Here is a 12,759-nt window from a genome sequence, read left to right as displayed (position 1 = left end):
ATATATATATATATATATATATTTTTTTTTTTTTTTACTTTCCTCTTTTTAAATCATAGTTCTACTAGATAATTTACAATCCTAAGAGAAAGGTACTATTTTCTCCCCATTTTCTGGATTAGGAAAATCTGGCTTATTAAGGTCAAAAAACTTTACTATAATGGCACACTGAGAAAAAAATATTAGCAACTCACACCACAGGCAAGAATTAATTTCCCTAAAACAGTAAAAAGCTCCTAGGAATCAAAAGCTCAATAGAAAAATGGGCAAAGAATATAAATAGACTGTTCACAGAAAAGTAATAGCCTTTACTTATATGAAACATGCTTAACTTTACCAATAATAAGATATGCAAATTTAAACTCTACTGAGAAACCATTGCCTAGAAGACTAGCAAAAATCCAAAAGCTTAACAAGTCACTCTATTGGTGTGTCCGGGAAGAAAAATGTACCCTCATGACGTTACTAGTAAGAGTATACGTTGGTGATGGTATTGGCACAAAAACAGAAATATAGATCAATGGAACAGGATAGAAAGCCCAGAGATAAACCCACACACATACGGCCACCTTATCTTTGATAAAGGAGGCAAGAGTATACAATGGAGAAAAGACAGCCTCTTCAAAAAGTGGTGCTCGGAAAACTGGACAGCTACATGTAAAAGAATGAAATTAGAACAGTTCCTAACACCATACACAAAAATAAACTCAAAATGGATTAAAGACCTAAATGTAAGGCCAGACACTATAAAACTCTTAGAGGAAAACATAGGCAGAACACTCTATGACATAAATCACAGCAAGATCCTTTTTGACCCACTTCCTAGAGAAATGGAAATAAAAACAAAAATAAACAAATGGGACCTAATGAAACTTAAAAGCTTTTGCCAAGCAAAGGAAACCATAAACAAGACAAAAAGACAACCCTCAGAATGGGAGAAAATATTTGCAAATGAAGCAACTGACAAAGGATTAATCTACAAAATATACAAGCAGCTCATGCAGCTCAATATCAAAAAAGCAAACAACCCAATCCAAAAATGGGCAGAAGACCTAAATAGATACTTCTTCAAAGAAGATATACAGGTTGCCAACAAACACATGAAAGGATGCTCAACATCACTAATCATTAGAGAAATGCAAATCAAAACTACAATGAGGTATCACCTCACACCAGTCAGAATGGCCATCATCAAAAAATCTACAAACAATAAATGCTGGAGAGGCTATGGAGAAAAGGGAACCCTCTTGCACTGTTGGTGGGAATGTAAATTGATACAGCCACTATGGAGAATAGTACGGAGGTTCCTTAAAAAACTAAAAATAGAACTACCATACGACCCAGCAATCCCACTACTGGGCATATACCCTGAGAAAACCATGTTCAAAAGAGTCATGCATCCCAATGTTCATTGCAGCTCTATTTACAATAGCCAGGACATGGAAGCAACCTAAGTGTCCATCAACAATGAATGGATAAAGAAGATGTGGTACATATATATAATGGAATATTACTCAGCCATAAAAAGAAATGAAACTGAGTTATTTGTAGTGAGCTGGATGGATCTAGAGTCTGTCATACAGAGTGAAGTTAAGTCAGAAAGAGAAAAACAAATACTGAATGCTAACATATTCACTTTGAATGCTAACTGATTCACCTTGTTATACAGCAGAAACTAACACAACATTGTAAAGCAATTATACTCCAATAAAGATGTTTTAAAAAAAAAAGAGTATATGTTGGTGGAAGGCAGATACCCTTTAGAATAATCATTAACGCTTTTCACAAATATCCTTCCCTATCTATTTCAAGGTATACTGTACCATTTGTTTGAAGTTAGACATGGTTATGTAATTTGCTTTAGCCAGGGAAATGTGAGCAAAACTGACATACTGTGTCTTTAGGGCAGAAGTTTTAAGAGCCAGAATGCAATCTCCTATGTTCTCTCTCATTTGTTATTCTTTCTTTCCCTCTACCACCAACATTGGCAATGTTCTAGAAGCTGGCTGATCCCTTAGTCTGGGTTGCAGAGAAGATAACTTGAAGCAGAACTCTTCAACATACTGGATGATAAGCAGCATGAGCAAAATAAACCTTTGTTGTTTTAAGCCACTGATAAATGGTGAGCAGTATTTACTAAAATTACAAATGCATATCCCCTCAGATATACTTGCACAAAGCAAAATGACATACATAAAAGGTAATCATTTGCAACATGGTTTATTACAGCAAATGGCCAGAAACAACCAAATGAACATCAACAGAAGACTAGTTAAATACTTGCAGTACATTCATACAGTGAAATATTATGTACCTGTTTAAAAAGAAAAACATTCTCTTAGAGCTAATATGGAAGAATCTCCAAGTGAAAAAGCAAGATGTTCCCAGTGTGTATAGTATACCATCTTTTTGTTTCTAAAAAAAGGGGGGGGATTAGAAAATACATTCATATTTACTTACACCTATAAGGAAATTCTATAATAAGAAGAAACTAACAAAAATTATCTTACGGCAGATAGGTGGAACTTCCAATTACTCAGAAAAAAGAAAATTCTTGGTGCCATACTTAACTTCTTACTGTCTCGCAACCTCAATCAATCTGTCAGCAAATCTCATCTTAAGTATAAATGGTATGCTTCTGCCTCTATCTTAAAGTGCTATCAGATCCATCTTTAAACTCTGGCTTATCTTCCTCCTCTTGGGCACATCTAATCAACTTCCAGTTACATGACCTGTGTTAAGAATATATTTACTGTTGTTCTGGTATTCAATTAACTTGCAATGGTTTTTGGTTACTCTTAAATAAACCATGCTTTTCTCTAAATGATCCCAAGCTTTGGCAACTGTTTTTAGCTATTCTTTTTGAGAGACTCTGAGCTGCCTCTTAAAAAGTCATAACAAACTGCTCCAATATATTCTTGTTTTTCTCATTCAGAATTTTTCTTCTACATGGAAGTTATTTTACTTTCCTTTATTATAAGAATTATAAGACCCTTACTCTGAAAAATTAGAAATAAAAAATTGATGGGAAATCTCTTCCTTATAGTAGTATGCCAACTAATGAAAATAGAAAGGATAATGGAAATAGAAAGATACCATTTGGCAACCACCGTTATTGGTGGTAGATTCAGACAGGAGTCATACATGGATACTTAGCCTTTACATGGAGGTTTGATGAGGAACAAGATTCTGGCATGGTCTCAGAGTATTGTACCACAGAACACTTACCAATTACAAAAGGAAAAATGGTGTCGCAACAGTAGAGAAACCTGGCTGATACAAACACAACTAGGTGATTTTTTTTTTGGCTATGCCATGTGGCATGCGGGATCTTAGTTCCCCGACCAGGGATCAAATCAGTGTCCCCTGCATTGGGAGCACGAAGTCTTAACCACTGGACTGCCAGGGAAGTTCCTTAACTAGGTGATTAAAGTTAACATTACATTACAGGGGGTAGGACAGGTTGACAACATGTACTTTCTGATGCAGTTCACTAAAATGAGTTCAACATCATTTTTGTGTAATCCCTGCCAAGAAAGTATGGCCTGAGTCTGGACATGAGGAAACACTGGATGGACCCAAAATGAAGAATATGTTACCGAATGAAAGGCCTGTACTATCTATTGAAGATGCGAAAGACTGAGGAACTGTTCCAGATTAAGGGAGATTAAGAGACATGACTGCTAAATGCAACATGTCAGCCTGGATTGTATCCTGGACCAGAAAAGAGACATTGTTGAGACAGTTGGCAAAATTTGCATGGGGACTTGATGAAAGTATTGTCATTGTTGATTTCTTGATTTGGATAGTTATATTGTGGTTATACTGGAGAGTAGCCTTGTTTTTGGAAAATACAAACAGGAGAACATCATGCCTCCAACCTCCTCTCAAATGGTTCCGAAAAAAGATTAATCATAACGGATGGAGGGTGATGAAGCAAAAATGTTGTAAATGTCAACAACGGAGGCATCTTGGTGAGGAGGATATGGAAGTTCCTTACTATTTTGGCAACTTTTTTCTAAGTTTGAAATTATTTCAAAATAAATTACTTTTTAAGTGTGTTTACACATGTGAACATGCTTGCATTTTTAGTATCTGCCAGGTATTATACTACGGACAGCCACCTGTCATCATTTAAAAACCTCCTTTCACTAACACAACATTGTAAAGCAATTATCCTCCAATAAAGATGTTAAAATAAATAAATAAATAAAATAAAAACCTCCTTTCTGCCTGAAAAGTGCCTACTGACACACAGATAAGGGCACTTCAAACTTGCAATGCTGCAAATGAAAAATATTCCTATTTTTACTTTTTTACACTGTTTTAGATATTAATGTGTTGATGTTTGGGGTCTTAAATTAGGGGAGCCCGTAGAAACTTCTGAACACTAAATTTCTGAGTAAAATTTCTGGCCCTGTAAAGGTCAGCCAGTGGTATTTGAACTGGCTCGCCAAGGGAAACAACTAATCCTAAGAGGCCTTGAAATAGTCTTCTATCCAAAACTCAAAATAAAATGCCCTCACAGGTGATAATGGTACCAAAAATAGCATTTAATTTTACTTTCAGGCTCTTAACCCACTAGGTCTACTTGATTTCCATTAATCAGCATAGAGGGAAGCCAATGGCTACCTGCCCATCTCTTAAGGCTCTAGCTTACTTGTCATGCATTCCCAGAAGCACACTGTAAGATGACTAATCATTGACTGCTTCTTCAGCACCATATGTCTCCCAATTTCAAAGGAAAAACTGTCCCAACTAGAACCAGAACAACAGATTTCCTACCTCCTGCAGCTGGAGTCGAACCTTGGTAACTGCTCGGATCCAGTGCGCTCTGGCTTGGGTAAATGGCGAAGATGCACTCTCCTCGGGAACACTTGTAACAGAGAAAAGAATGTTCCTTAAAAATCAGCCCAGGCCACAAGATGACAGTGCTCAAGGCAAAACTGCCAAATACCTAAAATTAAAAGGTTTGTTGTATTCATGCCTATACTTATCTAGTGATTCAAGCCACTAAAACAGCATAGTCCTGAATATCCAATGTGAAAAAAATTCCTAAAATGACAAGTCCTTTTAGCTTTTCATCTGTTCCCTCTCTTTCTTCCCACTTTTCCACTCACCTGATGAGGCAGCTCACTGGGACAGTCAGGGATCAGGATACCAGAAGCAATGGCAAGGACCCTAAGTCAATGACTAACATAGAAACCATGCAGAGAGGTGTGGAGTAACCCTCTCCCCCTACCTCTCAAGATCACCAGTCTCCCTTGAGGGTTCTACATAGCATCCTTAGGGCAGAATTTTGTTCCTGCAAAGTGTTCCTGCTCCACTAAGCATTTTGGAAGGCTTTCCAATTCCTAGACTACATCAAAGTGCTAAGAAAAAAGGCAGAGCCCTTGTCCTGCTATGATCTTGTTCCTTGAGCTGCCTCAGGACCACCCTCAGCGAAAGGAACAATAAATATAACAAAGTAGCTTTGAGACAGAAACACTAACGTGTATTAGAACAAATCATCATCATCTTAACTGTGGAATAGCGGTTAATTCTTGGTGATGGTGCTTCTCCTCTCTCTCACTGGGGTCTACTGACAAAGCAGTAAAAAAGGACCCACCATCTAGACACATAAAATATATGCTAGGCTCTGATGCCACCTAACTGGTTCAATTGTTTTAAAACATTTGTGGGCACTTCTGAAACTGGCCTGGACGTCACTTGCACAGCTAGGATCTGGGAGGACAGAGCCATTAGAGAAGGCCAGGCACCTTCTGCTGCTCCACCAAAAACTCTACCCAGACAACAGTATCTTTAAAGTCCAAGGTCGACAAAGAGCTGTCTTTCAGTGGGTCGTCAATCCAGTAAAAAAGCTGGTCCAGAACTCAGTCTCCCTGATGTCTTGTCTACTAGATGAGCCACCAGAGATGATTAAAAATCAGGAAAACAAACAGAAAATAAGTTTCTACCTTCAAGTGGTGGAGTAGAGGCATCAACCATTCTCTAACTTTTACCACATAATCAGCATTCACTGCTCTGATCTTCCCATGACCTTGAAATTTGAGAATTTAAGTCACACCGAGCCCTTATCACTCTACCCCAGTGGTTTTCAACTAGGGACAGCTTTGCCCCTCAGGAGAAATCTGACAATATCTGGAGACATTTTTGGTTGTCACACTGAGAGTTGCTCCAGGCATCTAGTGTGCAGAGGCTAAGGATGCTACTAAAATCCTGCAATGCATACAACAGCTCCCCGTAACAAAGCATTATCTGGCTAAAAATGTCAACAGTGCTAAGAATGAGAAACCCTGCTCTGCCCCAACCTATCAGCAGCTCACTGACCAATTTAGCTCAATAAGAACAATACTCAAACTCTGTACTAAGCCTCATTATGTGACTGTTAAAAGGACAAGTTTTAAATTTTTCTCCTTATGGGTACCAACTGCCAGACATACTGCTAGGCCCCAGGGAGACAGAAGGGTGGGTTAGATCTGGCTTCTAGACCAACTCTTTCCCAGTTTTGTCAGCCAGGGAAAAAACAAAACAAAACAAAAAAATAATGTTCACAAAAGAAATTTAAACATTAATCGGGTGGGAAGCCTATTTCATTCAAAGCAGCTCCTCTGAATGAAATGACCTGCAAGGCTCAGGTCAGTTCCAGACTCAAAGGCTGTCATATGTGGGGTCAACTAGTGAGCCAAGAACTGCAGGCTCTAGAAGGCCTGGTACACTGCAGTTAAAATGTTCTTCAGAGATCCTCAAAATACATTGGAAATTACACCAAAAAGCAAAGGAAGCAGTGCAGAGCTAAGCCTCAGTATCCTGATCACAACCACACCCGGCTGCAGGGAAACAAACAAAAAACAACTGCATTCTGTTCAACAATACCATAGGGCAGGTACTGAGGAAACCATGTGAGCTCCTCAAGGTAGCCATCACCTACCTCTCCTGGGGGCCTAGGATGTGGTCTCTGTGTAGCACCAGATCTGGGGGTGGAGGGGTTGTAGCATCTTCTTTCGTCTCCTTGGGTTCACATGCTCCTCCCTTCTCCTCTTCACGTGCCACCTCCAAGGCTTTCTCTTGTTCTCCAAAACCTACTTGGCTGTCTCTGGAGAAGCTGCCAGAGCTGTGGCAGGAATGAATCAAGTCCCTCTCCCGACGGTCATCATCTTGTTCGTGACACTGGTCTAGTTCACTCAGCTGAGAGCTTCCTTGACTCACATTACAGGAGGAGCCATACCTACTACTGCTGGTGGGGCTGTGAGAATAAGAAGAAAACACATCAGTAAATACATACAAACTAAGGACCAGAACGAAGTAATGGATAAATCCAGGAAATAATGATTCTATCAGTGGCAAGGATCACAAACAGGAGGTTCCTGGGAAGAGAGGACCAAAGTTCACAATCTAGAAGAACTAGTCTCTGTTCAGCAAAATCACAACAGGAAAAATAACACAACATGCTGGGTTCTCCAATAGCACTTAACCTCAACCCTGCAGTTGACTTTGAAGAATTCTTTATCTTAACATGCTATTTTGTAAGTAGGATTAAGAATTATTAAAATAGTCTGTTTATGCCTAAAATTCTCTACTCGGACTTCTTAAAAAACTTGTCCAGTGGCTGTGATTAAAGTTTTCTAATTTCCACAGAATAAAATGGATGGATGAACTCTACTCCCTTTTTCTACTACCTATTAAATTGAGATCCCCTTTTCTTCCTCTCCAATTGTAAATGTAAATGTGTGTTCCTCAGAATGAGCAAAGGAGAGTGAACATGTTCCTTCAATTATCTCTCAGCCATCTGTATGAGGTAATGGAAGCCACTGGGAAATGGAGGCTAGGACCAAGAAATTCCTCAGGGGAATGGTCTCATCAACATGGATGTTACAGTGGTATCCCTGGCAGCACAGCGAGTGTCCCAAAGATGAACCTGCCCATCTATAACTAAGTTGCTCTCAGGACATGGCTCAGTTTTGGGCAAAGTGGACACAGTCCAACTCCAAGATCTGAGTCAGGGCCATATTAATGCATTTCTGTACCTGAAGAGAGGCCAGCCTAACCCTCTCTCAACCACCTGCATTCCCATACCCAGAAAGGAAATTTGTTCCCCTGGTATAAGAGGCAGCAGCTATAGCAAATGTGGCAGTGAATCGTGACCAGAAAGAATACTATTCAAAGTTACTCCCTTAAGCCGTATACTGAATTTGGGGGATTCAGTCCTATTCAAAATGGAGGGACTTGGGGATGATCTATCAATACAAGATATATCCTAGCCCATTTGGATAGTTCCATCCCAAGTCAGAGGCCCTTCGTTTTACTTCTGGTATTCTGCTGGAAAGCCTCCGTGCAAAAGGACAAGGAATTTCCTTGCCAAAGAGTCAAGCTTTAACTAAAGGGCTTATGTTTACTCTTGGCCAAATGAAGATAAATCATTATTGTTTTCCAGTGATATTTTCCCTATGATTCCTCCCAATTATCTGGTATTTCCAGGCTGATTTATGATTCTTCATCCCATGCAGGATAGGTACCAAGCCACTGTTCTGAGTAGTTCCCAGCACACATATACACATGAACATGTGTGCGCACATACTCACATAACCTCCAAAGTACTTGACCAGCCTCTTCAGACTGGTTTGGGCCAGCGTTCAAGGCAGCATTCTTAAAATGCCCTGTATGGTGCTTCTTCTTAGGGGAAATAATAGTATCCTTTGCAGGTGGACCCTGCACAATGATCCAGACTGAATAACTACAGCAAACGATAGCCCTGAGCTCCTGTGAGACTGTACTGAAAGCACTTATCAGACACCAGTCTCATGGGTAGTAAAATGCAGAGACTGGAAGAAGCTGTGCAAATCCATACGGAATATATATAGTATAGATTATTCCAAGCCATCCTTTGCATTTTGTATTTTACTTAATACCCTCATTGCCACTGGAGAAAGCATCTTAGAAGACTTGGAAAAGCAAAGCAAAGTAGGTCTCTCCTAGCTATTACAGATATAAGTGCCAAAGGTCCAAGGAAGCATTCTAGCCTATCATGTGGTTGTAATTAATATATGCCACTCAGTGACTTGCTGCCTCTTCTTGCCCTCCCTCCTCCATTCTGCATTATTCAAGGCAGAGCAAACCAGAGTGAGTAAATCTCACGACCTAGTCTTCCCTTTAAGCAGGAAGCTCCTTGTTCCAATAAATGAATTACATTTGGCAGAGAGAAGAGAAGATGACAATATCCACCTATTATTTCTTCTTACTTAACCCCTAATTAACATGAAGCTCAGGTGCTGGGAAAGACACAGGAAGGATAAAAAGCAGGCTATGATTAAGCTACCACTAAGTCACGGCATCATAAATGGTCAATTCTTTAAAATCATTTATGATGCTTTAGTTGAGAACAGGCCTTTTGCTGGTCTTTGGTTCCTTGATGTCATGTAGAGCAACTGGCTGCTGTACATTTGAATCAGAGTCAATGCTAGCAGGCGCTGTCTCCTCTTCATGTGTTTCTGGCTGGTGAAGTAGCTCAGAGACAGTGCAGTGTTCTTCCTCATGACTCTCTGAAGGACAGGTGGGGTCAGAGAGGTTATCTTTGGTACCCCCGTGTTCTCCAGATGCTAGGATTTCCTGATGGTTTTCCACTTCTCCAGGCCCTGAAAGCTCATGAGCACATATACTTGGCCTGGTCTCCAGCTGCCCAGAGGTCCCAGAGGGCTGAGTCAAAACCTTAGCTGGCTCAGCACTGGCCCCAGACACTTGAGAAGACTCCAAAGTTTTGTCAGCCTCACTGAATTTAAGGTCCTGATCACTGCTGATAACCAAAACTGGAGAGGAGGATTCTGCAGGCATTTGTTCAGGGTCCCATTTGTTCTGTTTCGGCCACGGGAATGAAAGATCCAGCTTCTTTCCAAACCTTAGTTTTGAATCACTTGCCACTGCACTACTCCCTTTCCCCTCATTACCTCCCTCAAATAGAGTTGACAACTTCTTAAAACTGGACATTAAACCAGTCTCTGCTGCTCTATTGCCAGAGGAGGAAGGCGAGGAAAAGAAAGAGCTCAGTGGTTTCCGATAGTCAGTAGCAGAGGATGGGAAATGGAGTTTTGGCCAATTGATCATGTTTGGGATTTCAAAATGAGGACTTGGCTGCTCCGTTTCCTTGGGGACTGCGGGTTGACCTTTCTGGGCATCAAGTATCCCATAGTTTTCTTTGGCAGAAAGCACAGGTTCCTCCAACGGACAGTGAGAAAGGTACCCTTGGGTTTCCAGTGTGGCACTCTGGCCAACACTTGCCTCACTGAACACTGTAGTATTGGTTTCTAGTGAATTGGTTGCCTGTAGCTCTAAGAAGTCTTGGTTTGTGGAGGCAGATTGCATATCTGGCTCTGGCTCAAGAGGAAGAGGTAGGTGAATTGGAGGAGGAAGCTCTTTGGCAATCCAGGTAGGTTCTGTATGCAACTGTGCTGGCAATGAGATATGCTCTGCTTCCAATGATGCCTCTGTGTCTGTACCCTGCAACATCCCCATGTCTCCTTCATCACTCAGAGACAATACTCCTTGCCCAGTATCGTCCCCTGAGACAGAAGATGCAGCCTCAATTGTTTCAGAACGTTGGGGTTCTGGAATATTGTCAGGAATATTATTGTTTTCCATTTCAGTTGTTAGGTTAGGATCATCCGTCAAGGTCTCCGAGTCTGACTTTGCACTAACCACAGTCATTCTACAGTCACTGACTATAGCTTCTGAATTGATTGCTCCAAAGGTAGCTTCTTTCCACAAATTTTCGGGAGGTACTGATTCTTCAGTATGTCTGGAACCACCATTTTGAAGCAATGCAGTAACTGGAATAGATGATTCTTGTTTGTGTGTCTCTGGTTTGGGACTTTTAAAAAGTCCAAATAACTCACCTTTGAGAGGCTGAGATGATGCACCAGAATAAAAAGAGAAAAATGAGTTTTTCTTTGGAGGTTTAGGAGAAGAGAAAAGTCCAGAGAAAGTTTTAGGAGGTTCAATTAAGGACCCAGAGAAAGATTTCACTTTGGTCACAAACCCTGAAAGCATTTCTACTGAAGAGTCCAACACTGATTTGTCTTCCACTTTATCTGCATCTTGACTCTGGAGGTGATCTGTACATCCTGGCTCCACAGAGGAAGAAGCTGGCTCCAGGATCTGTGTTAAGACCTCATCAGGGGCCTTTTCTAAGGGCAAGTTCAGTGGGTCACTAGTAAATCTTTCACTTTGGTGGTAGGTAGTACATGTGTCAAAATGGTTGAGCTTTTCAACCAAATGGCTATCATGTGAAAAAGAGCTGGCTGGTGAGTCACTCAGAAAGGCTTCCTGTATGAAAGCCTCTTCTTCATGGGGAGATACCTCAAGGGTCTCTGGACCAATGAGCAGTGTTTCAGACTGTGCCTGAAATTGTGGTGAATGAGGAACAATGTCTTTTTGTGACTGACTTACCTGGAAATCTTTTAAAGATGTCCCTGGTCCATTACTGGAACCTAGTTTTCCTGGATAGTCATTTTCTACATTGAGCTCATCTGCAAGGGAGATAACCTTAGTGGTGTTGCTAATGGAAACACAAGGAGCCATTTGCTGTTCATGAACTACCTCCTGGACTATGCTACCTCTATTGTCATTAGAATCTTCTCTAGTCATTGTATCACTCATGTCTACAAAAACACTTGGCTTCTTACAGGGCTGGGAAGTCACTGGAGCAACAGCGGAAAGGCTGTGTTTTTCCCCAGGAGTCTGCTGCTTTTCATCCAAAAAGGACAAGTTGAAGAAACTGAAAGAGCTATTAAGAGAGGCATGCTTCTTGCTGCCTGAGTTAGCAGTGGAAAAAAAGGAAGGAAGTGTGAATAGCCCTTCTCCTTGAGATGTGGTTCTTGGTAGAGTAGTAAAGGCTCTGTTCTCAGATTTTTCGGATCCAGTCAGGAAAGAAAATATACTCTTTCTGGTTGGTAATTCTGGTTGGGATGGAGATGTTGTGGCAGTTGAAAAACTCTGGTCTTTGTCAGAAAAATGATCTTGTTCATTTGAATTTCTTCTGCTCAGAATATCTAATGATATTTTATCACTTCTTGGAACTTCTGTCACTGTAGACACACCACTAGTCTCTACTGAAGAATCTCTGGAGGATTCTTTGAGACAACCTGTTGAGAAGGATGAATTTGGTGACTGGTGGAGTTGGTGGTCTCTGGAGGGTGCCTCTTCGTCAGTCAAATGATCACCCTGGATCTCCCTAATTGATGGTTCCTTTAGCTCACTGTCATCAATAGTAGTCTGCTTGTTCAGATTTCTAACTCGAACCTTCCCTTTAGAGGAAACTGGTGCAGCAGGAAAGTTCCCAACATCCTGTTTAGTTAGATGTGCAGGATTAGGACTTGACTTGACCTCATCCTTATTAGTCATTGAAGAAACAGACATATTTTCAGTTGTCTGTTTAGGAGATACATTGGTTTTAAAGAAATCCCCAAGGGAACCAAAAACACTTGAAACACCAGGAGATTCATTCTTTTCCTGAGATGATATCTTTCTATTTTTATCACCATTCTTTTCTAAATTTGGTGATCCTTCTTTATTCACCTGGGTTTTAAAGAAGTTCAAAAATCGAGATTCCTGTTTCTCGTGTGCTACTGCACTTACTGAAGAGTCTTCTCCCCGACCAAAGAGTTTCAGTGCACTTTTAAATAATGTTCTCTCAGACTCTTTGGAAGACTGGTCCTGAGGAGGCTCACAATTCTTGCATTCATTCCTACTAAACTGTGATACAAGAGG

At 40.6% G+C, this 12,759-nt stretch overlaps 1 protein-coding gene across 5 annotated transcripts in view; it reads right to left on the bottom strand.

Moving 5' to 3' along the window:
- UNC13B (unc-13 homolog B) overlaps positions 1 to 12,759 on the bottom strand; it is a 216,894-nt gene that overhangs the window by 86,524 nt on the left and 117,611 nt on the right. For all 5 annotated transcript variants that reach the window (XM_029203274.1, XM_029203278.1, XM_029203277.1 and 2 more), the window contains 2 exons: positions 6,932 to 7,246; positions 4,786 to 4,876 (listed from right to left, as the gene is read on the bottom strand). In XM_029203274.1, coding sequence (XP_029059107.1) covers positions 4,786 to 4,876; positions 6,932 to 7,246 — 406 coding nt within the window. The remainder of the gene's footprint in view (positions 1 to 4,785; positions 4,877 to 6,931; positions 7,247 to 12,759) is intronic.

This window comes from Monodon monoceros, unplaced genomic scaffold, assembly GCF_005190385.1.
Source record: "Monodon monoceros isolate NGI ecotype Baffin Bay Population unplaced genomic scaffold, NGI_Narwhal_1 Super_Scaffold_5, whole genome shotgun sequence".
Classification (NCBI taxonomy): Eukaryota; Metazoa; Chordata; class Mammalia; order Artiodactyla; family Monodontidae; genus Monodon; species Monodon monoceros.
Note: the sequence above shows the minus strand (reverse complement) of the source record. Positions and strands in the feature narration are given on the sequence as shown.